The sequence below is a fragment of the Pleurodeles waltl genome, chromosome 3_2, assembly GCF_031143425.1.
Source record: "Pleurodeles waltl isolate 20211129_DDA chromosome 3_2, aPleWal1.hap1.20221129, whole genome shotgun sequence".
NCBI lineage: Eukaryota > Metazoa > Chordata > Amphibia > Caudata > Salamandridae > Pleurodeles > Pleurodeles waltl.
This window is the reverse complement of record NC_090441.1, coordinates 213,416,311-213,438,778: the sequence shown is the minus strand read 5'-3', so window position 1 is coordinate 213,438,778 and position 22,468 is coordinate 213,416,311. Positions and strand designations below refer to the sequence as shown.

Genomic DNA, 22,468 nt, shown 5'->3' with positions numbered 1-22,468 from the left:
GCAGGTGACAGTCAGGTGACAGTCATACATGGAGCAGGGCAGAGTACCTCTCTGAGTACGCACTGAGTGACGCAGGGTGGTCTGTAAGGAGATGGGGAGATGGTACCCGGAGGCAGGAGACAGTCATACATGGAGCAGGGCAGAGTACCTCTCTGAGTACGCACTGAGTGACGCAGGGTGGTCTGTAAGGAGATGGGGAGATGGTGCCCGGGGGCAGGTGACAGTCAGGAGACAGTCATACATGGAGCAGGGCAGAGTACCTCTCTGAGTACGCACTGAGTGACGCAGGGTGGTCTGTAAGGAGATGGGGAGATGGTGCCCGGGGGCAGGTGACAGTCAGGTGACAGTCATACATGGAGCAGGGCAGAGTACCTCTCTGAGTACGCACTGAGTGACGCAGGGTGGTCTGTAAGGAGATGGGGAGATGGTGCCCGGGGGCAGGTGACAGTCAGGTGACAGTCATACATGGAGCAGGGCAGAGTACCTCTCTGAGTACGCACTGAGTGACGCAGGGTGGTCCGTGAGGAGATGGCGCCCTGGGCAGCCCAGACCTGTCTCATTAAAGGAGTATTTCCACCACGTGCGGTGTCTGCTGCGGGCCCTGCGCGGGACACGGAAGGAATTAACGCAAACATTATGTGGCTCGTAATGAGATTCCGCCTGGAGAATTGAATTCAGAGGGACTTTCAGCTCAGGGGCCGGGGGGACCTCAGTGATGATCAGATGCTTGGTTCAGCTCTGGACAGTGTGAGCCCAGGTGACAGCCGGGGGGGGGCGGGGGGGGGGGGCAGTTTGTAGGTCAGAGCCCGGGAAGGGGTGCAGGGACGGGGACGGGTATATCAGGACAGGTCCCCAGGCTACACGTACTCTGCACCGCAGGATGTACCACGGGGTAGGCAGTTGCTTAACAAACCTCGAGGGGGCCCCTCTACACAGTACATGGAGCCCCCAACTCCCCCACCCTTCCCGAACACAGTCAGGAGTTCTCAGGCCAGGGTACTGTGGCGATGGGGGCCCCTAGAGCTTGGATCTCTCCCCCCCCCCCCCCCCCACCCCACCCCACCCGCGCACCACGGGAGCTGAGAGGACCTTTGTTACACCACTGGGGTGGAACTAGGCCTGAGTTTGTTCCGTCATGCTAGACGCCCTGGATTCCGTGTGGGGCTCCACGGATGAACACAGCTGTCCGGACAGGACCACCTCAGGCTCTGAGTGAGGGCACAAGGGAGCTCATTCAACAACACAAGGCGCGCCTGGTGCGGCTCTGCGTGGCTGTGTCCTTAGTGTAGAATGACAGAGGACCCAGGCATTGAGGCCAGTCTGGGGTGTGTCCGCCCTTTCCAGGGGCCACAGGCAGGGGCTGCTGTGCTGGGTGAGGGGGTTCCACTGGTGCTCTTGGGTCCTTCAATGGCGCTGCAAACAGGGTCAGCACAGCCCCTTCTGCACCTGACTCGGGGGAGCCAGGACGAGCCGTCAGAGGCTTCTCAGGGAGGTAGTGTTGGGGGGGCTCAGGACGAGCAGTCAGAGGCTTCTCAGGGAGGTAGTGTGGGGGCTCAGGACCAGCAGTCAGAGGCTTCTCAGGGAGGTAGTGTGGGGGGCTCAGGACGAGCAGTCAGAGGCTTCTCAGGGAGGTAGTGTGGGGGGCTCAGGACGAGCAGTCAGAGGCTTCTCAGGGAGGTAGTGTGGGGGCTCAGGACCAGCAGTCAGAGGCTTCTCAGGGAGGTAGTGTTGGGGGGGCTCAGGACGAGCAGTCAGAGGCTTCTCAGGGAGGTAGTGTGGGGGCTCAGGACCAGCAGTCAGAGGCTTCTCAGGGAGGTAGTGTGGGGGGGGGGCTCAGGGCCAGCAGTCAGAGGCTTCTCAGGGAGGTAGTGTGGGGACTCAGGACGAGCAGTCAGAGGCTCCTCAGGGAGGTGGGGTGGGGACTCAGGACGAGCAGTCAGAGGCTTCTCAGGGAGGTAGTGTGGGGACTCAGGACGAGCAGTCAGAGGCTCCTGAGGGAGGTAGGGTGGGGGGGCTCAGGATGAGCAGTCAGAGGCTTCTCAGGGAGGTAGTGTGGGGGGGGGGTTCAGGACCAGCAGTCGGAGGCTTCTCAGGGAGGTAGTGTGGGGACTCAGGACGAGCAGTCAGAGGCTTCTCAGGGAGGTAGTGTGGGGGGGTTCAGGACCAGCAGTCAGAGGCTTCTCAGGGAGGTAGTGTGGGGGGGGACTCAGGACGAGCAGTCAGAGGCTTCTCAGGGAGGTAGTGTGGGAGGCTCAGGACGAGCAGTCAGAGGCTTCTCAGGGAGGTAGTGTGGGGACTCAGGAGGAGCAGTCAGAGGCTTCTCAGGGAGGTGGTGTGGGGGGCTCAGGACGAGCAGTCAGAGGCTTCTCTGGGAGGTAGTGTGGAGGGCTCAGGACGAGCAGTCAGGGGCTTCTCAGGGAGGTAGTGTGGGGACTCAGGATGAGCAGTCAGAGGCTCCTCAGGGAGGTAGTGTGGGGGACTCAGGACGAGCAGTCAGAGGCTTCTCAGGGAGGTAGTGTGGGTGCTCCGGACGAGCAGTCAGAGGCTCCTCAGGGAGGTAGTTTGGGGGGGGCCTCAGGAGGAGCAGTCAGGGGCTTCTCAGGGAGGTAGTGTGGGGGGCTCAGGACGAGCAGTCAGAGGCTTCTCAGGGAGGTAGTGTGGGGGGACTCAGGAATAGCAGTCAGAGGCTCCTCAGGGAGGTAGTGTGGGGGGGCTCAGGACGAGCAGTCAGAGGCTTCTCAGGGAGGTAGAGTGGGGGGGGCTCAGGGCCAGCAGTCAGAGGCTTCTGAGGGAGGTAATGTGGGGACTCAGGACGAGCAGTCAGAGGCTTCTCAGGGAGGTAGTGTGGGGGGCTCAGGACGAGCAGTCAGAGGCTTCTCAGGGAGGTAGTGTGGGGGGGGGGGGCTCAGGGCCAGCAGTCTGAGGCTTCTCAGGGAGGTAGTGTGGGGGGCTCAGGACGAGCAGTCAGAGGCTTCTCAGGGAGGTAGTGTGGGGGGCTCAGGACGAGCAGTCAGAGGCTTCTCAGGGAGGTAGTGTGGGGGGCTCAGGAATAGCAGTCACATGCTTCTCACAGAGGTAGTGTGGGGGGGGGCTCAGGGCCAGCAGTCAGAGGCTTCTCAGGGAGGTAGTGTGGGGACTCAGGACGAGCAGTCAGAGGCTTCTCAGGGAGGTAGTGTGGGGGCTCAGGACCAGCAGTCAGAGGCTTCTCAGGGAGGTAGTGTGGGGGGCTCAGGACGAGCAGTCAGAGGCTTCTCAGGGAGGTAGTGTGGGGACTCAGGACGAGCAGTCAGAGGCTTCTCAGGGAGGTGGTGTGGGGACTCAGGACGAGCAGTCAGAGGCTTCTCAGGGAGGTAGTGTGGGGACTCAGGACGAGCAGTCATAGGCTTCTCAGGGAGGAGGGGTGGGGACTCAGGACGAGCAGTCAGAGGCTTCTCAGGGATGTAGTGTGGGGGGCTCAGGACGAGCAGTCAGAGGCTTCTCAGGGAGGTAGTGTGGGACTTAGGACGAGCAGTCAGAGGCTTCTCAGGGAGGTAGTGTGGGGAGGGGGCTCAGGGCCAGCAGTCAGAGGCTTCTCAGGGAGGTAGTGTGGGGGGCTCAGAACGAGCAGTCAGAGGCTTCTCAGGGAGGTAGTGTGGGAGGCTCAGGACGAGCAGTCAGAGGCTTCTCAGGGAGGTAGTGTGGGGGACTCAGGACGAGCAGTCAGAGGCTTCTCAGGGAGGTAGTGTGGGGGGGGGCTCAGGACGAGCAGTCAGAGGCTTCTCAGGGAGGTAGTGTGGGGGGGGTTCAGGACCAGCAGTCAGAGGCTTCTCAGGGAGGTAGTGTGGGGGGGACTCAGGAAGAGCAGTCAGAGGCTTCTCAGGGAGGTAGTGTGGGACTTAGGACGAGCAGTCAGAGGCTTCTCAGGGAGGTAGTGTGGGGAGGGGGCTCAGGGCCAGCAGTCAGAGGCTTCTCAGGGAGGTAGTGTGGGGGGCTCAGGACAAGCAGTCAGAGGCTCCTCAGGGAGGTAGTGTGGGGGGGCCTCAGGAGGAGCAGTCAGAGGCTCAGGGAGGTAGTGTGGGGGGCTCAGAACGAGCAGTCAGAGGCTTCTCAGGGAGGTAGTGTGGGAGGCTCAGGACGAGCAGTCAGAGGCTTCTCAGGGAGGTAGTGTGGGGGACTCAGGACGAGCAGTCAGAGGCTTCTCAGGGAGGTAGTGTGGGGGGGGGCTCAGGACGAGCAGTCAGAGGCTTCTCAGGGAGGTAGTGTGGGGGGGGTTCAGGACCAGCAGTCAGAGGCTTCTCAGGGAGGTAGTGTGGGGGGGACTCAGGAAGAGCAGTCAGAGGCTTCTCAGGGAGGTAGTGTGGGACTTAGGACGAGCAGTCAGAGGCTTCTCAGGGAGGTAGTGTGGGGAGGGGGCTCAGGGCCAGCAGTCAGAGGCTTCTCAGGGAGGTAGTGTGGGGGGCTCAGGACAAGCAGTCAGAGGCTCCTCAGGGAGGTAGTGTGGGGGGGCCTCAGGAGGAGCAGTCAGAGGCTCAGGGAGGTAGTGTGGGGGACTCAGGACCAGCAGTGAGAGGCTTCTCAGGGAGGTAGTGTGGGGGGCTCAGGACGAGCAGTCAGAGGCTTTTCAGGGAGGTAGTGTGGGGGGCTCAGGACGAGCAGTCAGGGGCTTCTCAGGGAGGTAGTGTGGGACCTCAGGACGAGCAGTGAGAGGCTTCTCAGGGAGGTAGTCTGGGGGGTTCAGGACGAGCAGTCAGAGGCTTCTCAGGGAGCTAGTGTGGGGGGCTCAGGACAAGCAGTCAGAGGCTCCTCAGGGAGGTAGTGTGGGGGGGCCTCAGGAGGAGCAGTCAGAGGCTTCTCAGGGAGGTAGTGTGGGGGGCTCAGGACGAGCAGTCAGGGGCTTCTCAGGGAGGTAGTGTGGGGGGCTCAGGACGAGCAGTCAGGGGCTTCTCAGGGAGGTAGTGTGGGACCTCAGGAGGAGCAGTCAGAGGCTTCTCAGGGAGGTAGTGTGGGGGCTCAGGACGAGCAGTCAGAGGCTTCTCAGGGAGGTAGTGTGGGGGACTCAGGACCAGCAGTCAGAGGCTTCTCAGGGAGGTAGTGTGGGGGGCTCAAGCTGATAACTCAGCAGTGAAACAGATGCAGTAATGAACTGTCAAGTGCAGTGATCATCCTAGTGAAGAGAAGTAATTTAAGAATGCAACTACTACACAATCCAAAGGGGCTCAGCTACCGGGCTGTGAATCAAACTACAACTCCTAGGTAAGTGTTAATACCCTGCATGGCACCCTCATACCCTTCTAGAAGTTTCTGTGGCTTTCTGTTCAAATGGAGACATAATCATAGGTTAGCCACAGATGCACTTCACTAGGCCCTGATGTGGAAAAGGATTTATCATTTCTAAGGAATCACTATTTCAGTCAATTAAGAAATGCTAAATGACCTTTCCATGTGTACAGAGGCAGATAGGGAATCGCAAAATATGACTTCTACCCAGCAGAAATCACATTTTGCGCTTCTTTAAGTAGTAAATCGGAAATAGGGATTTCCTATTTGCGATTTCTTAAGCACATGTGCAAAGCAATTCCTAAATGCGAAAGTGACATTTAGGAAATGCAATTACCATTGACTCCAAGTTAGTAGTAACCGCATGCGCTCTTAAAAAATTCACCCAAAACGCATTTTCCAAAGTGCCATGTAGTGCTCACATGCCCTTAGGGCACTTGTGAGCTTTTCTTGGGGTGCATCGGGGGACATAGGCCCATAGGCACCCTTGGTTTTGTATTTCCTAATAGTCATTTCCTTCTCCGTAGGAATCGCTATTAGGAAATCTCTATTTTTGCACATTCCATTTTGCAATTCTTAAATAGCGATTTGTAGGATTCGCTTTTTTGGAAATACAAAAATATAATTTCATACATCAAGCCCTGGGTCTCTACTCATGTGGTGCACCTCTTTCTTAATTTCAACAGTTGATAATGAAAATAGGGTTTTTCAAATGTCCCTCAGTGTCCACCCACAGAACATGTGCACGGCTAGCTCAGCCTTTCATGTGTGAGGCTCAGTTTCCTGGTCATGTTGTCGTGTCGTGCAGTGCTCGCGGGCAGTCTCCTGGCTGGTGCTTTCAGCGGTGGTTCCTCTGGTGCAGGATCTCATCGGCAGCTTTACTGAGGACTTGGGCTGCCACAGGTCACAGCACGGCAAGCCAGCTCTGCAGATGTCCATCCTGCCAGATGTGCCCTCGGGACCACCAGTGGGTGCCCATTGAGGTCAATCAAGGCCTGCGGGTTGGGATCACATGGGGTCATCATCTGGAAGTTGCAGCCGCAGGGCTGCGAGCAGGCTTCTGCATCAGTGGCGACTGTGGCTCGTCCGCTGAACTCGCTCTGAGTCGGCGAGCAACAGTAAAGGAAGGTCAGCGACTTCTGGACGTTCTGCACTCTTTGAACAGAGCCGTCTTCTCCTCCTGGACAGTCTGTGCTCCTGCAGCTCCAGACACTCTTCTTATCTCTCTGAACAGGCAGGTCAGCCCTTATGTGCATGACAGACCTTTAGGGATCTGTGCAGACTTCAGGTGATGTTCCTTCATCTCCAGGAGACTGCCTGTCATGCAGACACCAGCCACATAACACACAAGCTCTTCAAGTACTCTGCGGAGCACTCCCGTCCTTGGTAAAGGTACTTGGAACCGGAAAAAAGTGCTGTGGTTTGCATCACATTTCAAAAAACACTTTCCAGACAGAGATTGTGGATGCACTGTCCAATCTTTCAGAACGGTTTGGGGTCCTTCTCGTTCCAATGTCATTGTCTGCCTGTTCATCAGACGCAGCCTTTGTGCAAAGTGATGGTTTTCACAGGCAGCAGCAATGATGTAATCTCCTAGCAAAACTATTTAATTACGGGCGCAGTGAAGCGTGAGATCTCCGCACCCGGCTGTCATCAGCTTTCCTGAAACAGTAATCAGGGGCAGACAAAAAGAAGGGCCTTGCTAGAAACGTCATCGATCAGCTTGTAGTGCGCACAAATAAATAACCAGCATCCCTTTGGTAACCAGGTGCGCACCACTGCATTCCAGCAGCAGCCTCGTCTCCATCATGTCTCGCTTCAGTGTCTGGGTCTCCACCCTCCAGCCGCCGGATGCAGGCAGTGCACCCCCACCGTCTGGGGGAGCTGCACCACCATCCACCTCGTGCCATGCTTCACCAGAATCTACCCAACTGGCCGAGCGTTGAGTCACACCACGCACAGAGCTATACTTCCAACCATGAGGTCCACACCCACTGGATGTACAGACATGGGACAAGCACAAGGTTCTGGGGTTCACACAACAGCAGAGCGTTACATGGCACGTGTCAGAAGAGACTTCTTTCCTTGACACAGAGAAAAACATCTGGCCATGTCACCGATTCACACAACTTAGTATTGTGCCACAGCCGCTTCACGTGATTCACTTGCGGCATGAAGAATCTTTCAATGCGTACTGCAAGCCCCCCGTCCCCAGGTCACAGGGTATGTGCCTGTTATCACTAGCAACAGGCCATATCCTGTGTACACATGCTGGACTCGTGTGATGCTCGGGCTAAAGGAAATGTTAGGATGCCAGTTTCAGAAGCAAGGGGGCTCCCACAGCAGGTGTACATGTCTGCTTACGATGCGGGAGATATTCCCATCCCAACAGGCCACGCCTGAGAAAGTATCCCAGATCTCCTCCGAGGAGATGCAATCTCTACCGCATCCCAATCACTCATGGACAAAGATAAATGGTAGTGATTTACTTGCCATTCTAGTAAAATATCACTTAGGGCCTGATTTAGATCTTGGCAGAGGGAATACTCCCTCACAACGGTTACGGATTCCCATCCACTGAAATCTAAATCCCATAGAGGACAATGGGATTTAGGGCCTGATTTAGATCTTGGCGGACGGAATACTTCGTCATTAGGGCCTGATTTAGATCTTGGCGGATGGAATACTCCGTCGCAAAAGTGACAGATATCCCGTCTGCCGTATTAGATCTCCATAGGATATAATAGGATCGTAATATGGCAGACGGGATATCCGTCACGTTTGGGACTGAGCATTCACGTCCGCCAAGATCTAAATCAGGTCCTAAGTCTGGTGGCCATGTGTATAGTTTGTGAGGCATACATGCCCATTCTGGACTTAGTAGCAGTTGTGATGACGTAAACTTCGTCACTGGATGTTATGTTGTGGAACTTATAGCATGCAGTCCATGAAATGTGTTGTCCATGGGCACGTTTACGCAACTTACATTCAAAGTCCTTTTCACTGTAGCTGCGTTGCTGCTTCTCGAGATCTCGTGGAGACGACTTGCTTATGAGTTCCCCAAAGGTGGTGATGGACAGGGTCTTGTCCAGATCTTCTTCCTCCTGATCCGGAGAACATTCCTCAGCGCCCAGCTCCACCTAGAAAGAAATCAAGAGCTTTGAATGTTTGTGCATGTGTGAGGTCCAAGGAGCCTTGATGAGGGCTCAGAAGGTCACCTTTCTCCAATGACATCCAATTTCTATCAGTGCAAGGTCCCCCTTGAGTCTTCAGTGATTAGAGATAACACAGATTGTGGACCCCAGACCTGCTTCGGCTGCACTTGTGCTTCTGTCCCAGTTCACACTCCTTAATCAGTGGTGTGAACTGTGGACAAACCACACACACACACAACACACACCCACACACACATCCACACACGCACTCACACATGCACGCACGCACGCACCCCCCACACGCACAACACACACACACACACACATCCACACACACACTCACCCATGCACGCACCCCCCACACGCACAACACACACCCACACACACATCCACACACACACTCACACATGCACGCACGCACGCACCCCCCACACGCACAACACACACCCACACACACATCCACACACGCACTCACACATGCACGCACGCACGCACCCCCCACACGCACAACACACACCCACACACACATCCACACACACACTCACACATGCACGCACGCACGCACCCCCCACACGCACAACACACACCCACACACACATCCACACACACACTCACACATGCACGCACGCACCCCCCACACGCACAACACACACCCACACACACATCCACACACGCACTCACACATGCACGCACGCACGCACCCCCCACACGCACAACACACACCCACACACACATCCACACACGCACTCACACATGCACGCACGCACCCCCCACACGCACAACACACACATCCACACACACACTCACACATGCACGCACGCACCCCCCACACGCACAACACACACCCACACACACATCCACACACGCACTCACACATGCACGCACGCACCCCCCCCACACACACATGAGACCAATGCCTAAGACTACAAGTAGTCTCCTGTTGACACCACTGCCCCCGACCGCAACATTTTAGCAGATGCCTCCATCAAAGGATGTCTTAGGTTCACTCACCAGGAGAGTATTTTAAATTGTTTATCCTAGGTATGAATGGCTTATAGAATCATTTTCTAGTGATGCTGAAAGTCCCCCATGTTTATTTGGTTGCATGTTGATGCAGGTCTCTATGTATTTGCAGTAGTGGAATGTGTTTAGTATCCTTACGCCTTGTAGGACATACAGCTACCCCAGAAGAGGGGGTGGTGAGCTCCCTCTGCAGGATGAAGGGGTCCCAATCAGCCCCTCATTCAACCACAGGTCACTTCCTCAGATCCTTGGGGCAGAGCCGGTTGGTGGGAGACTCATATAAACTGCTTTATTTCTTTCATGTCTAGGTATTAACTGTTTATGCACATGGCCCACCAGCCCCCACCCCCTTCAGGGATTTCAAAGCCTCCCCACCCTAGTGAAAAGGATGGTGGATTGTCAATCCTGTTCAGAGACACCTTGAAGACGTCAACTCCTGCCCTTGTGCATTTCCCTCATGCTGAACCAGTCCTTCTATCTGCCTCTCCCACCATTCTGCTCGTGGCCTTCTATGTGGGCGCTCCTCTGCCTGTCATACAAGCCACACCCTGAGAGCGGACCTTCTTGTCCTCGTCGGTCTGAGTCACTCCTCAAGGTTCTCTTCAGAGCAGTAGTTTTCAACCTTTTGACTTCTGTGGATCCCCACTTTATCATTACTGGACCCCGGGATCCCCCGATGAATCGTTATTGGAATCTAGGGACCCACCAATGAGTCATTACTGGAAGGTGGGGACCCCCCCACTAAATCATTACTGGAAGGCAGCCCCCCCCCCCCAATGAGTCATTACTGGAAGGTGGGGACCCCTCCACTAAATCATTACTGGAAGGCAGGGACCCCGGCCTAAACATTGTTGATCATTTGAACCTCAAAGCAATACAAAAAAAAACATAGACAAATGATAACACATTTTATTTAATTTGAAAACACATATGAATAAAAATGTCAAATTTTAATAGGAAGATTGGAGCTTTTGGAGCTTTTCTAAGTTCAATTGAAGCCACACATCGCCCACTCTATATCCTGTTTGATGCACCCGCGCTGTGCCCAGAAATCAATCTAAGGACACTATTTACATTTTTAGCCTCCAATTTCGAATTCCTTGAAATTTACAGTACGTTTTAACATTTTCAGTAGTATATTTAGTCAGTTAATTTATATACACTTTATTAATCTTTTAATATTATTAATTTTCTTAGCCGTCAAGGACCACCAGAGGAGGCCTCATGGACCCCCAGGGGACCCCGGACCACAAGTTGGGAACCACTGTTTAGAGGATATCCATTTATAGGTTGATTCCCCATCCAGTTCCGACTCTTCTGAGATTCTTCGCTCACTTTAAGGTAATCATCTTCAACAGCTAGTAACACCCCCAACTCTCTCCTTACAAACTGCAAGACATTGCCATGACATTACCTTTGCCTCCTCTGATCAAGTAATCCAGTGGTCCCCTATTAATCAGGCTTTGTCTGAACATTTGTAGGTCCTTCAATGGGTCCACTTCAATTCTACCAGCAGGATACCTTCCAAACGTCAGCCTGCTATTTATTGTCCAGCCCTGGCCTAAACCCTCTTCAGATGACATTTCCTCGGCTCCAGCAGCCACTCCCCCAGTGTTTACCTCTACCTAGAACAAAGGTCGTTCAGATTATAGTCTGTGGATCACTTGTTAGAAATGGGGTCTCTCGCTGGCAGATGTTTGTGAAGGAGGCTGGCCTGGCTTATAGTGGGTACCTTGTGGTACTTACACCTTGTGCCAGGTCCAGTTATCCCTTATTAGTAGAATAGAGGTGTTTCTAGCAGCTTAGGCAGATAGAGGTAGCTATAGCAGAGCAGCTTAGGCTGAACTAGGAGACATGCAAAGCTCCTACTATACCACTTATATCATATAGCACTATATCATAAGAAACACAATATTCAGAGTTACTAAAAATAAAGGTACTTTATTTTAGTGACAATATGCCAAAAGTATCTCAGAGAATACCCTCACTTAGGAGGTAAGTAATATACACAAATTATATGTACACAAACCCAAAACAGGTAAGTAACAGTAAGAAAAGTAGTGCAAACAATGTAGAATCACAATAGGATGCAACAGTTAGAAATAGGCCTAGGGGCAACACAAACCATATACTCCAAAAGTGGAATGCGAACCACGAATGGACCCCAGGCCTTGTGTAGGTTCTAGAGGGTCGCTTGGAGTGTCAGCAAACACTAAGGGTGTCCAAGATACCCCACCCCAAGACCCTGAAAAGTAGGAATTAAGTTACCCTACTACCCCAGAAAGACAGTATAGTCGAGATAGGGGATTCTGCAAGAACCACAACTGCCAGCAAAACACCGAAGACGGATTCCTGGACCTGAGGACCTGAAAAGGAAGGGGACCAAGTCCAAGAGTCACGCAAGTGTCCGGGGGGGCAGGAGCCCACTAAACCCCGGATGAAGGTGCAAAAGGGCTGCCTCCGGGTGGAAAAAGCCAAAGATTCTGCAACAACGGAAGGTGCCAGGAACTTCTCCTCTGGTCAGAAGATGTCCCACGGCATGCTGGAGGATGCAGGAGTATTTCCACGCAGAAATACCACAAACAAGCCTTGCTAGCAGCAAGAGTCGTGGTTGAGGATTTTGGGTGCTGCTGGGGCCCAGGAAGGACCAGGATGTCGCCCCTTGGAGACAGACCCTTGCTCAGCAACTCAGAGATCCCCCACAAAAGCAGGCAGCACCCACAGAAGTACCGGAACAGGCACTTAGAAGACCTGAGGACAGCAGTCGACTCAGAGTCACAAAGGAGGGTCCCACAATGTCGGAGTCCAACTCAGCGAGTTGGGCAATGCAGGACGGAGTGCTGGGGACCCAGGCTAGGCTGTGCAGAAAGGAATCCTTGGAAAAGTGCACAGAAGCCGGAGCAGCTGCAGATCACGCAGTACACAGGTTTGCTGTCTGGTGTGGGGAGGCAAGGACTTACCTCCACCAAATTTGGACAGAAGGGCCACTGGACTGTGGGATATACTTGGACCCAGCTCCTGTGTTCCAGGGACCACACTTGTCAGGATGAACAGGGGACCCAGAGGACCGGTGATGCAGAAGTTTGGTGCCTGCGTTAGCAGGGGGAAGAGTCCGTCGACCCACGGGAGATTTCTTCTTGGCTTCCAGTGGAGGGTGAAGGTAGACAGCCCTCTTAGCATGCACCACCAGGAAACATTCGAGAAAGCTGGCAGGATGAGGCGCTACAATGTTGCTGGTAGTCGTCTTGCTACTTTGTTGCAGTTTTGCAGGTGTCCTGGAGCAGTCAGCAGTCGATCCTTGGCAGAAATCGAAGAGGGAAGTGCAGAGGAACTCTGGTGAGCTCTTGCATTCGTTATCTGGGGAATAGCCCAGAGGAGAGACCCTAAATAGCCCAGAAAGGAGGATTGGCTACTGAGAAAGGTAAGCACCTATCAGGAGGGGTCTCTGACATCACCTGCTGGCACTGGCCACTCAGAGCTGTCCATTGTGCCCCAACACCTCTGAATCCAAGATGGCAGGGGTCTGGGACACACTGGAGGAGCTCTGGGCACCTCCCATGGGAGGTGCTGGTTAGGGGAGTGGTCACTCCCCTTTCCTTTGTCCAGTTTCGCGCCAGAACAGGGCTGAGGGATCCCTGAACCGGTGTAGACTGGCTTATGCAGAGATGGGCACCATCTGTGCCCATCAAAGCATTTCCAGAGGCTGGGGAAGGCTACTCCTCCCCAGCCCTTCACACCTATTTCCAAAGGGAGGGGGTGTAACACCCTCTCTCAGAGGAAATTCTTTGTTCTGCCTTCCTGGGACAAGGCTGCCCAGGCCCCGGGGGGGCAGAAACCTGTCTGGGGGGTTGGTAGCAGCAGCAGCTGCAGTGGAGACCCCGGAAAGCAAGTTCGGCAGTACCCGGGTTCTGTGATAGAGACCCGGGGATGCATGGAATTGTCCCCCAATTCCAGAATGGTATTGGGGTGACAATTCCATGATCCTAGACATGTTACATGGCCATGTTCGGAGTTACCATGGGGACGCTACATATATGTATTGACCTATATGTAGTGCACGCATGTAATGGTGTCCCCGCACTCTCAAAGTCCGGGGAATTTACCTTAACAATGTGGTGGCACCTTGGCTAGTGCCAGGGTGCCCACAATCTAAGTAACTTGGCACCTAACCTTCACCAAGTGAGGGTTAGACATATAGGTGACTTATATGTTACTTATGTGCAGTGAAAAATGGCTGTGAAATAACGTGGACATTATTTCACTCAGGCTGCAGTGGCAGTCCTGTGTAAGAATTGTCTGCGCTCCCTATGGGTGGCAAAAGAAGTGCTGTAGCCCACAGGGATCTCCTGGAACCCCAATACCCTGGGTACCTAGGTACCATATACAAGGGAATTATAAGGGTGTTCCAGTGTGCCAATGAGAATTGGTAAAATTAGTCACTAGCCTGCAGTGACAATTTTAAAAGCAGAGAGAGCATAAACACTGGGGTTCTGGTTAGCAGAGCCTCAGTGATACAGTTAGGTATCACACAGGGAACACATACAGGGCATACATTATGAGCACTGGGGTCCTGGCTAGCAGGATCCCAGTGACACATATCAAACGTACTGACAACATAGGGTTTTCACTATGAGCACTGGGCCCTGGCTAGCAGGATCCCAATGAGACATCAAAAACACCCTGACATATACTCACAAACAGGCCAAAAGTGGGGGTAACAAGGCTGGAAAGAGGCTACCTTCCTACAGTTTGCACCCTGTTCAAATAGGTACCCTCATTCTAGTCAGGGTAAGGGAGTCACACACCTAAGATAACCCCTGCTCACCGCATTGGTATCTTGGCATGAGCAGTCTGGCTTATCTCAGAGGCAATGAGTAAAGTATTTGTACCAAAACACAGTAACACAGTGAAAACACCACAAAAGTACTCCACACCAGTTGAGTAAACAAAACCAAAACAACAACAAATCCAAAATACACAAGTAAACATACGCATTTTCAAATATTAAATCTTAGTAAAATGCTTAGAAACACAATAGCTCCAACTGGGGATATCACAGCATCTTGACGGAGTCATTCCCAACAGTCTGATGTCAATCGTGAGGGAGTGCGAGCCGGTCACGGAGCCGCACAGATCCCAGGCACAAGAGGCTTGAAACAGCAGCTTTCTTTCACTGCCTATGGCCAGCAAAGGGTGCCAGGCCTCTTGTGCACTGACCTGCCCCGTTTGCACTGCACACAGGACAGGCCAGTGCACAAGAGACCTGAAACAGCAGCTTTCACTGCATGTGGCCTCAGCTTGAATTCAGTGTCAGTCCTTGTTTGTGCACCAGTGTGCACAAACAAGGAAAAAGAAAAGAAGAGACCAGGACTTACCTGGGTCCTCTCTTCATCGTCCTCAGCAGCGGCCTGGGTCCCTCACTCTCTCTGCCCCCTTTTCCCGTGCTCCATTACGCACTGCAGCCCAGTTCTGTGCTTGCCGCTGTGAAGCCAACAACTAGGCTATGGGTGAGCTCAGCTCCGCGGGCAAGCTAGGGGAGTTTTTGGATGAACTCCGCACTCCAAGCGGAGCACGGAGTGCCAAAAACTCTGTTAGCTCTGCCAGCGTAGTGGACCTTCCCCGCACACCCCTAGTAGAAAGCAAATTGCAGTCCTTTAACTCCCAGGACAGAGCAGCAAGCAGAAGACCAGCACAACAAAGCAACAGGCAGAGTGGCAGTCCCTCCTACAGCATCCAGCTCTTCTGCCTGGCAGAATGTCCTTGGTCCAGAAGATTCCAACTTTGTGGGGTCAGAGGTCCAGTACTTATACTCATTTCTGTCTTGGAAGTAGGCAAGTTTTGTAGTGCACAAGACACTGCCTTTCCCTGTCCTGCCCCAGACACACTCCAGGGGGTTGGAGAGTACTTTGTGTGAGGACAGACACAGGCCTATACAGGTGCAAGTGTCAGCTCCTCCCACCTCTCTAGCTCAGGAACACCCTTCAGCCTGGTGATGGGCCATCAGGATATGCAGGGCATACCTCAACTCGCTTTGTGTGACTGTCTAGAGTGAATGTACAAACAGCCCAACTATCATCCTAACCTAGACGTGTATTCAGCAGACAGGCAGAGTCACAGAATAGCTAAGCAAGAAAATTCCCGCTTTTTAAAAGTGGCATTTTCAAACTTACAATTCAAAAAACAACTTCATCAAAAGATGTATTTTTAAATTGTGAGTTCAGAGACCCCAAACTCCACATCTCTATCTACTCCCAATGAGAAATTACACTTAAAGGATATTTGAAGGTAATCCCTATGTTACCCTATAGGAGAGATAGTCCTTGCAGTAGTGAAAAACAAATATAGCAGTATTTTACTGTCAGGACATGTAAAACACACCAGTATATGCCCTACCTTTTAAATACACTGCACCCTGCCTATGGGGCTGCCTTGGGCCTACTTTAGAGGTGACATATGTATTAAAAGGTAACGTTTGGGCCTGGCAAGTGGGTGCACTTGCCAGGTCAAACTGTTAGTTTAAAACTGCACACACAGACACTGCAGTGGCAGGTCTGACACATGTTTACAGGGCTACTCAGGAGGGTGGCACAATCTCCTACTAGTTGTGTTTGATTTACAGTCCCTGGGCATGCCTGGTGCACTGTACTAGGGACTTACTAGTAGATCAAATACAGCACTCATGGAGAATCCAATGACCAATGCAACTTAGATAGAGAGCATATGTACTTTAGCACTGGTTAGCAGTGGTAAAGTGCCCAGAGTACTAAAGCCAACAAAAACAGGTCAGAAAAAATAGGAGGAAGAAGGCAAAGAGTTTGGGGATAACCCAGCAAAATGGGCCAGGTCCAACAGTTCGCTCCACTCATTGATTCCTACTTCCACTAACATCGAACACGGCCAAACTCTTGGTGCAACTCACAGCTTAACACGACCAGTGCACGCTGTAAAAACCTTCTGTGGCATAGAGATTACCCATCTACCAGTAAAGCCGCTGTAAGACCTGCCCTTCACTCCTGTAAGACACTTGTTTGCTCTACTCAGGCCTACAACAATGGCTGGATCGCTAAAGCCCACAGTAATGAGGTTAAATAGGCCCTCTATGAGTGCATACCTGTTGCATGTTAATGAAGACACTGCCCAGGTGAAGAGGGGTGTCTCTGGCGGCCATGATGGGATGGCTGGCTGTAGAACCAGCCCACACAGCCAGGGGGCGATGTCAGCCCTTCTCTTTAACCGGCATCGAAACAGGAAATGTGGAGAGCAGCATAAAACCTAGAGAGAGGGATGAAGATGAAAAAATAAAGATTTTTTTCAATGTATTTTAGTTTTTATTACATATTATAGTGGAACTCATGGAAGATAGCACTGAACAAGGGAGGATGGCTTATTTCTTTATTTTATTTTTTATACTTTACAAATGTCGTAAGAGAACAGTATTATCCATTACCAATAGATTTTAAAGTAGAGAGTAAAAACATCCTGCGACAAAATGAAATAAAAAATTATGAAGTCAATATTGAAACAGTGAATGATGTGTAAGGTGGACACAGTGACATCTCTTTAGTAGTCAGGGTTAAACCTTTGAAGTTGGGGGCCAGGGATACACCACTGCCAGTGGCTGCAGGTGTACAGGTGGCCGTCATTTTTGGGGACCGGGACTTTATTTGAGACCACCTCTCTGGCCCAGAGAAGGAGGGAGAGACAGATAAGAGAACAGGGAGAACGTAGGAAGAAAAAAACCTGCAAGACTGCAAAAAGTGAGTTTGTTGTGCAAACTGTACACTTAAACCTAAATAGGAGTGTGGGGTGCCGTCCATACAAGCAGTCACCCTGTCTCTGTAGGACTCCTTGTGTGAGCTCCATCTCAAAGGGTGCCCCGGGGGCTGTGCTAATGACAGGATGCTCCGGTTGGAGCGCCTGCTGCACTTTACAAATTCTCTTCATTCATTAATTCATTCATTCATTCATCTCCCTTCGGAGCCTTTTCGCCAAAGTGCCTGCATCACTGCTATGACATAGGCCCTCATTTACATCTTGGCGGTCACTTTTTTTTTTTTTAAATATGTTTTTATTGTTTTATCAGCCAATTGGCAACATTCAAGTGAGATACAAGAGGTTACATTATGTTTCAGTATGCATTATTGTAGGAGGCTGGACTGGCTTGTAGTGAGTACCAAGGGGTACTTACACCTTGCACCAGGCCCAGGTATCCCTTATTAGTGTATAGGGTGTCTAGCAGCATAGGCTGATAGATAATGGTAGCTTAGCAGAGCAGCTTAGGCTGAACTAGGAGACGAGTGAAGCTCCTACAGTACCACTAGTGTCATATGCACAATATCATAGGAAAACAGAATACACAGATATACTAAAAATAAAGCTACTTTATTTTTATGACAATATGCCAAAAGTATCTCAGTGAGTACCCTCAGTATGAGGATAGCAAATATACACAAGATATATGTACACAATACCAGAAATATGCAGTATAGTAATAGAAAACAGTGCAAACAATGTATAGTTACAATAGGATGCAATGAGGGCACATAGGGATAGGGTGTAGGAGGCTGGACTGGCTTGTAGTGAGTACCAAGGGGTACTTGCACCTTGCACCAGGCCCAGTTATCCCTTATTAGTGTATAGGGTGTCTAGCAGCTTAGGCTGATAGATAATGGTAGCTTAGCAGAGCAGCTTAGGCTGAACTAGGAGACGTGTGAAGCTACTACAGTACCACTTAGTGTCATAGGCACAATATCATAAGAAAACACAATACACAGTTATACTAAAAATAAAGGTACTTTATTTTTATGACAATATGCCAAAGTATCTTAGAGTGTACCCTCAGTGAGAGGATAGGAAATATACACAAGATATATATACACAATAGCAAAAATATGCAGTATAGTCTTAGAAAACAGTGCAAACAATGTATAGTTACAATAGGATGCAATGGGGAAACATAGGGATAGGGGCAACACAAACCATATACTCCAAAAGTGGAATGCGAACCACGAATGGACCCCAAACCTATGTGACCTTGTAGAGGGTCGCTGGGACTATTAGAAAAGAGTGAGAGTTAGAAAAATAACCCTCCCCAAGACCCTGAAAAGTGAGTGCAAAGTGCACTAAAGTTCCCCTAAGGTCAAAATAGTTGTGTTAGAGGAATAATGCAGGAAAGACACAAACCAGCAATGCAACAACTGTGGATTTCCAATCTAGGGTACCTGTGGAACAAGGGGACCAAGTCCAAAAGTCACAAGCAAGTCGGAGATGGGCAGATGCCCAGGAAATGCCAGCTGCGGGTGCAAAGAAGCTTCGACTGGACAGAAGAAGCTGAGGTTTCTGCAGAAACGAAAAGGGCTAGAGACTTCCCCTTTGGTGGACGGATCCCTCTCGCCTTGGAGAGTCGTGCAGAAGTGTTTTCCCGCCGGAATGACGCCAACAAGCCTTGCTAGACGCAAATCGTGCGTTTGGCGTTTTTGGACTCTGCTGGGGCCCAGGAGGGACCAGGAGGTCGCAAATTGGACCTGAAGAGAGAGGGGATGTCGAGCAAGACAAAGAGCCCTCACTGAAGCAGGTAGCACCCGGAGAAGTGCCAGAAACAGGCACTACGAGGATGCGTGAAACGGTGCTCGCCGAAGTTGCACAAAGGAGTCCCACGTCGCCGGAGACCAACTTAGAAAGTCGTGCAATGCAGGTTAGAGTGCCGTGGACCCAGGCTTGGCTGTGCACAAAGGATTTCCGCCGGAAGTGCACAGGGGCCGGAGTAGCTGCAAAGTCGCGGTTTCCAGCAATGCAGCCCAGCGAGGTGAGGCAAGGACTTACCTCCACCAAACTTGGGCTGAAGAGTCACTGGACTGTGGGGGTCACTTGGACAGCGTCGCTGGATTCGAGGGACCTCGCTCGTTGTGCTGAGAGGAGACCCAAGGGACCGGTAATGCAGCTTTTTGGTGCCTGCGGTTGCAGGGGGAAGATTCCGTCGACCCACGGGAGATTTCTTCGGAGCTTCTGGTGCAGAGAGGAGGCAGGCTACCCCCACAGCATGCACAAGCAGAAAAACAGTCGAGAAGGCGGCAGGATCAGCGTTACAGAGTTGCAGTAGTCGTCTTTGCTACTATGTTGCAGGTTTGCAGGCTTCCAGCGCGGTCAGCGGTCGTTTCCTTATCAGAAGGTGAAGAGGGAGATGCAGAGGAACTCGGATGAGCTCTTGCATTCGTTATCTAAAATTTCCCCAGAGACAGAGACCCTAAATAGCCAGAAAAGAGGGTTTGGCTACCTAGGAGAGAGGATAGGCTACTAACACCTGAAGGAGCCTATCAGCAGGAGTCTCTGACGTCACCTGGTGGCACTGGCCACTCAGAGCAGTCCAGTGTGCCAGCAGCACCTCTGTTTCCAAGATGGCAGAGGTCTGGAGCACACTGGAGGAGCTCTGGACACCTCCCAGGGGAGGTGCAGGTCAGGGGAGTGGTCACTCCCCTTTCCTTTGTCCAGTTTCGCGCCAGAGCAGGGGCTAAGGGGTCCCTGAACCGGTGTAGACTGGCTTATGCAGAATTGGGCACATCTGTGCCCAACAAAGCATTTCCAGAGGCTGGGGGAGGCTACTCCTCCCCTGCCTTCACACCATTTTCCAAAGGGAGAGGGTGTCACACCCTCTCTCAGAGGAAGTTCTTTGTTCTGCCATCCTGGGCCAGGCCTGGCTGGACCCCAGGAGGGCAGCTGCCTGTCTGAGGGGTTGGCAGCAGCAGCAGCTGCAGTGAAACCCCAGGAAGGGCAGTCTGGCAGTACCAGGGTCTGTGCTACAGACCACTGGGATCATGGAATTGTACCAACAATGCCAGGATGGCATAGAGGGGGCAATTCCATGATCATAGACATGTTACATGGCCATATTCGGAGTTACCATGGTGAAGCTACATATAGGTAGTGACCTATATGTAGTGCACGCATGTAATGGTGTCCCCGCACTCACAAAGTTCAGTGAATTGGCTCTGAACAATGTGGGGGCACCTTGGCTAGTGCCAGGGTGCTCTCACACTAAGTAACTTTGCACCTAACCTTTACCAGGTAAAGGTTAGACATATAGGTGACTTATAAGTTACTTAAGTGCAGTGTAAAATGGCTGTGAAATAACGTGGACGTTATTTCACTCAGGCTGCAGTGGCAGGCCTGTGTAAGAATTGTCAGAGCTCCCTATGGGTGGCAAAAGAAATGCTGCAGCCCATAGGGATCTCCTGGAACCCCAATACCCTGGGTACCTCAGTACCATATACTAGGGAATTATAAGTGTGTTCCAGTAAGCCAATGTAAATTGGTAAAAATGGTCACTAGCCTGTCAGTGACAATTTGGAAAGAAATGAGAGAGCATAACCACTGAGGTTCTGATTAGCAGAGCCTCAGTGAGACAGTTAGTCACTACACAGGTAACACATTCAGGCACACTTATGAGCACTGGGGCCCTGGGTTACCAGGGTCCCAGTGACACATACAACTAAAACAACATATATACAGTGAAAAATGGGGGTAACATGCCAGGCAAGATGGTACTTTCCTACACAACCCCCCCCCCCAAACGAAGGACAATAAGACTAGCCATTACCTGATGAGTCTTCATTGTCTAAGTGGAAATATCTGGAGAGTCCATCTGCATTGGAGTGGCTACTCCCAGGTCTATGTTCCACTGTATAGTCCATTCCCTGTAGGGATATGGACCACCTCAACAATTTAGGATTTTCACCTTTCATTTGTTTTAGCCAAAGTAGAGGTTTGTGGTCTGTCTGAACAATGAAGTGAGTGCCAAACAGGTATGGCCTCAACTTCTTCAGAGCCCAGACCACAGCAAAGGCCTCCCTCTCAATGGCAGACCAACGCTTTTCTCTAGGGGTCAACCTCCTACTAATAAAAGCAACAGGTTGATCCTGGCCCTCAGAATTAAGTTGTGATAGGACTGCCCCTACTCCTAATTCAGATGCATCAGTTTGGACATAGAATTTTTTAGAGTAACTAGGGCTTTTCAGGACAGGTGCAGAGCACATGGCCTGCTTCAGCTCCTCAAAAGCTTTCTGACAGCTTGCTGTCCATAATACCTTTTTAGGCATTTTCTTGGAAGTGAGGTCATTAAGAGGGGCTGCAATGGAGCCATAGTTCTTAATGAACCTCCTGTAATACCCAGTGAGGCCTAGGAAGGCTCTCACCTGAGTCTGAGTGGTAGGGGGAACCCAATCAATAATAGTTTGGATTTTCCCCTGAAGTGGTGCAATCTGTTCCCCACCAACAAGGTGTCCCAGATAAACCACCTTACCCTGCCCTATCTGGCACTTTGAAGCCTTGATAGTGAGGCCTGCCTTTTGCAGGGCCTCCAAAACTTTCCAAAGGTGGACCAGGTGCTCATCCCAGCTGGAGCTAAAGACAGCTATATCGTCCAAATATGCTGCACTGAAAGCTTCCAGCTCTTGCAGGACTGTGTTCACCAACCTCTGAAAAGTGGCAGGTGCATTTTTCAAACCAAAAGGCATTACAGTAAACTGGTAATGTCCTCCAATGGTAGAAAATGCAGTCTTAGGTTTAGCATCTTCTGACAATTTGATCTGCCAATACCCTGCAGTCAAATCAAAAGTGCTTAGATACTTGGCAGATGCCAGTGTATCTATAAGCTCATCTGCCCTGGGTATAGGGTGAGCATCAGTTTTGGTTACCAAGTTGAGACCTCTATAGTCTACACAAAACCTCATTTCCTTCTTTCCATCTTTTGAATTGGGTTTTGGTACCAGTACCACAGGAGAAGCCCATGGACTGTCAGAGTGCTCAACCACTCCTAGTTCCAACATTTTCTGAACTTCTTGCTTTATGCAGTCCCTGACATGGTCAGGCTGCCTATAGATCTTACTTTTGACAGGTAAACTGTCTCCAGTATCTATAGTGTGCTCACACCAAGAAGTGGTGCCTGGCACAGTAGAGAAGAGTTCTGAAAATTGTCCTAGGAGATTTATGCAATTATCTTTCTGCTCAGCAGTAAGACAATCAGCAAAAACTACACCTTC

At 51.4% G+C, this 22,468-nt stretch overlaps 1 protein-coding gene across 1 annotated transcript in view; it reads right to left on the bottom strand.

Annotated features, from left to right (window-relative positions):
• SLC4A3 (solute carrier family 4 member 3) overlaps positions 1–22,468 on the bottom strand; it is a 706,827-nt gene that overhangs the window by 595,657 nt on the left and 88,702 nt on the right. The window contains exons 2-3 of the mRNA XM_069227213.1: positions 16,546–16,706; positions 8,243–8,396 (exon numbers count right to left, since the gene is read on the bottom strand). Coding sequence (XP_069083314.1) covers positions 8,243–8,396; positions 16,546–16,602 — 211 coding nt within the window. The 5' untranslated portion in view covers positions 16,603–16,706. The remainder of the gene's footprint in view (positions 1–8,242; positions 8,397–16,545; positions 16,707–22,468) is intronic.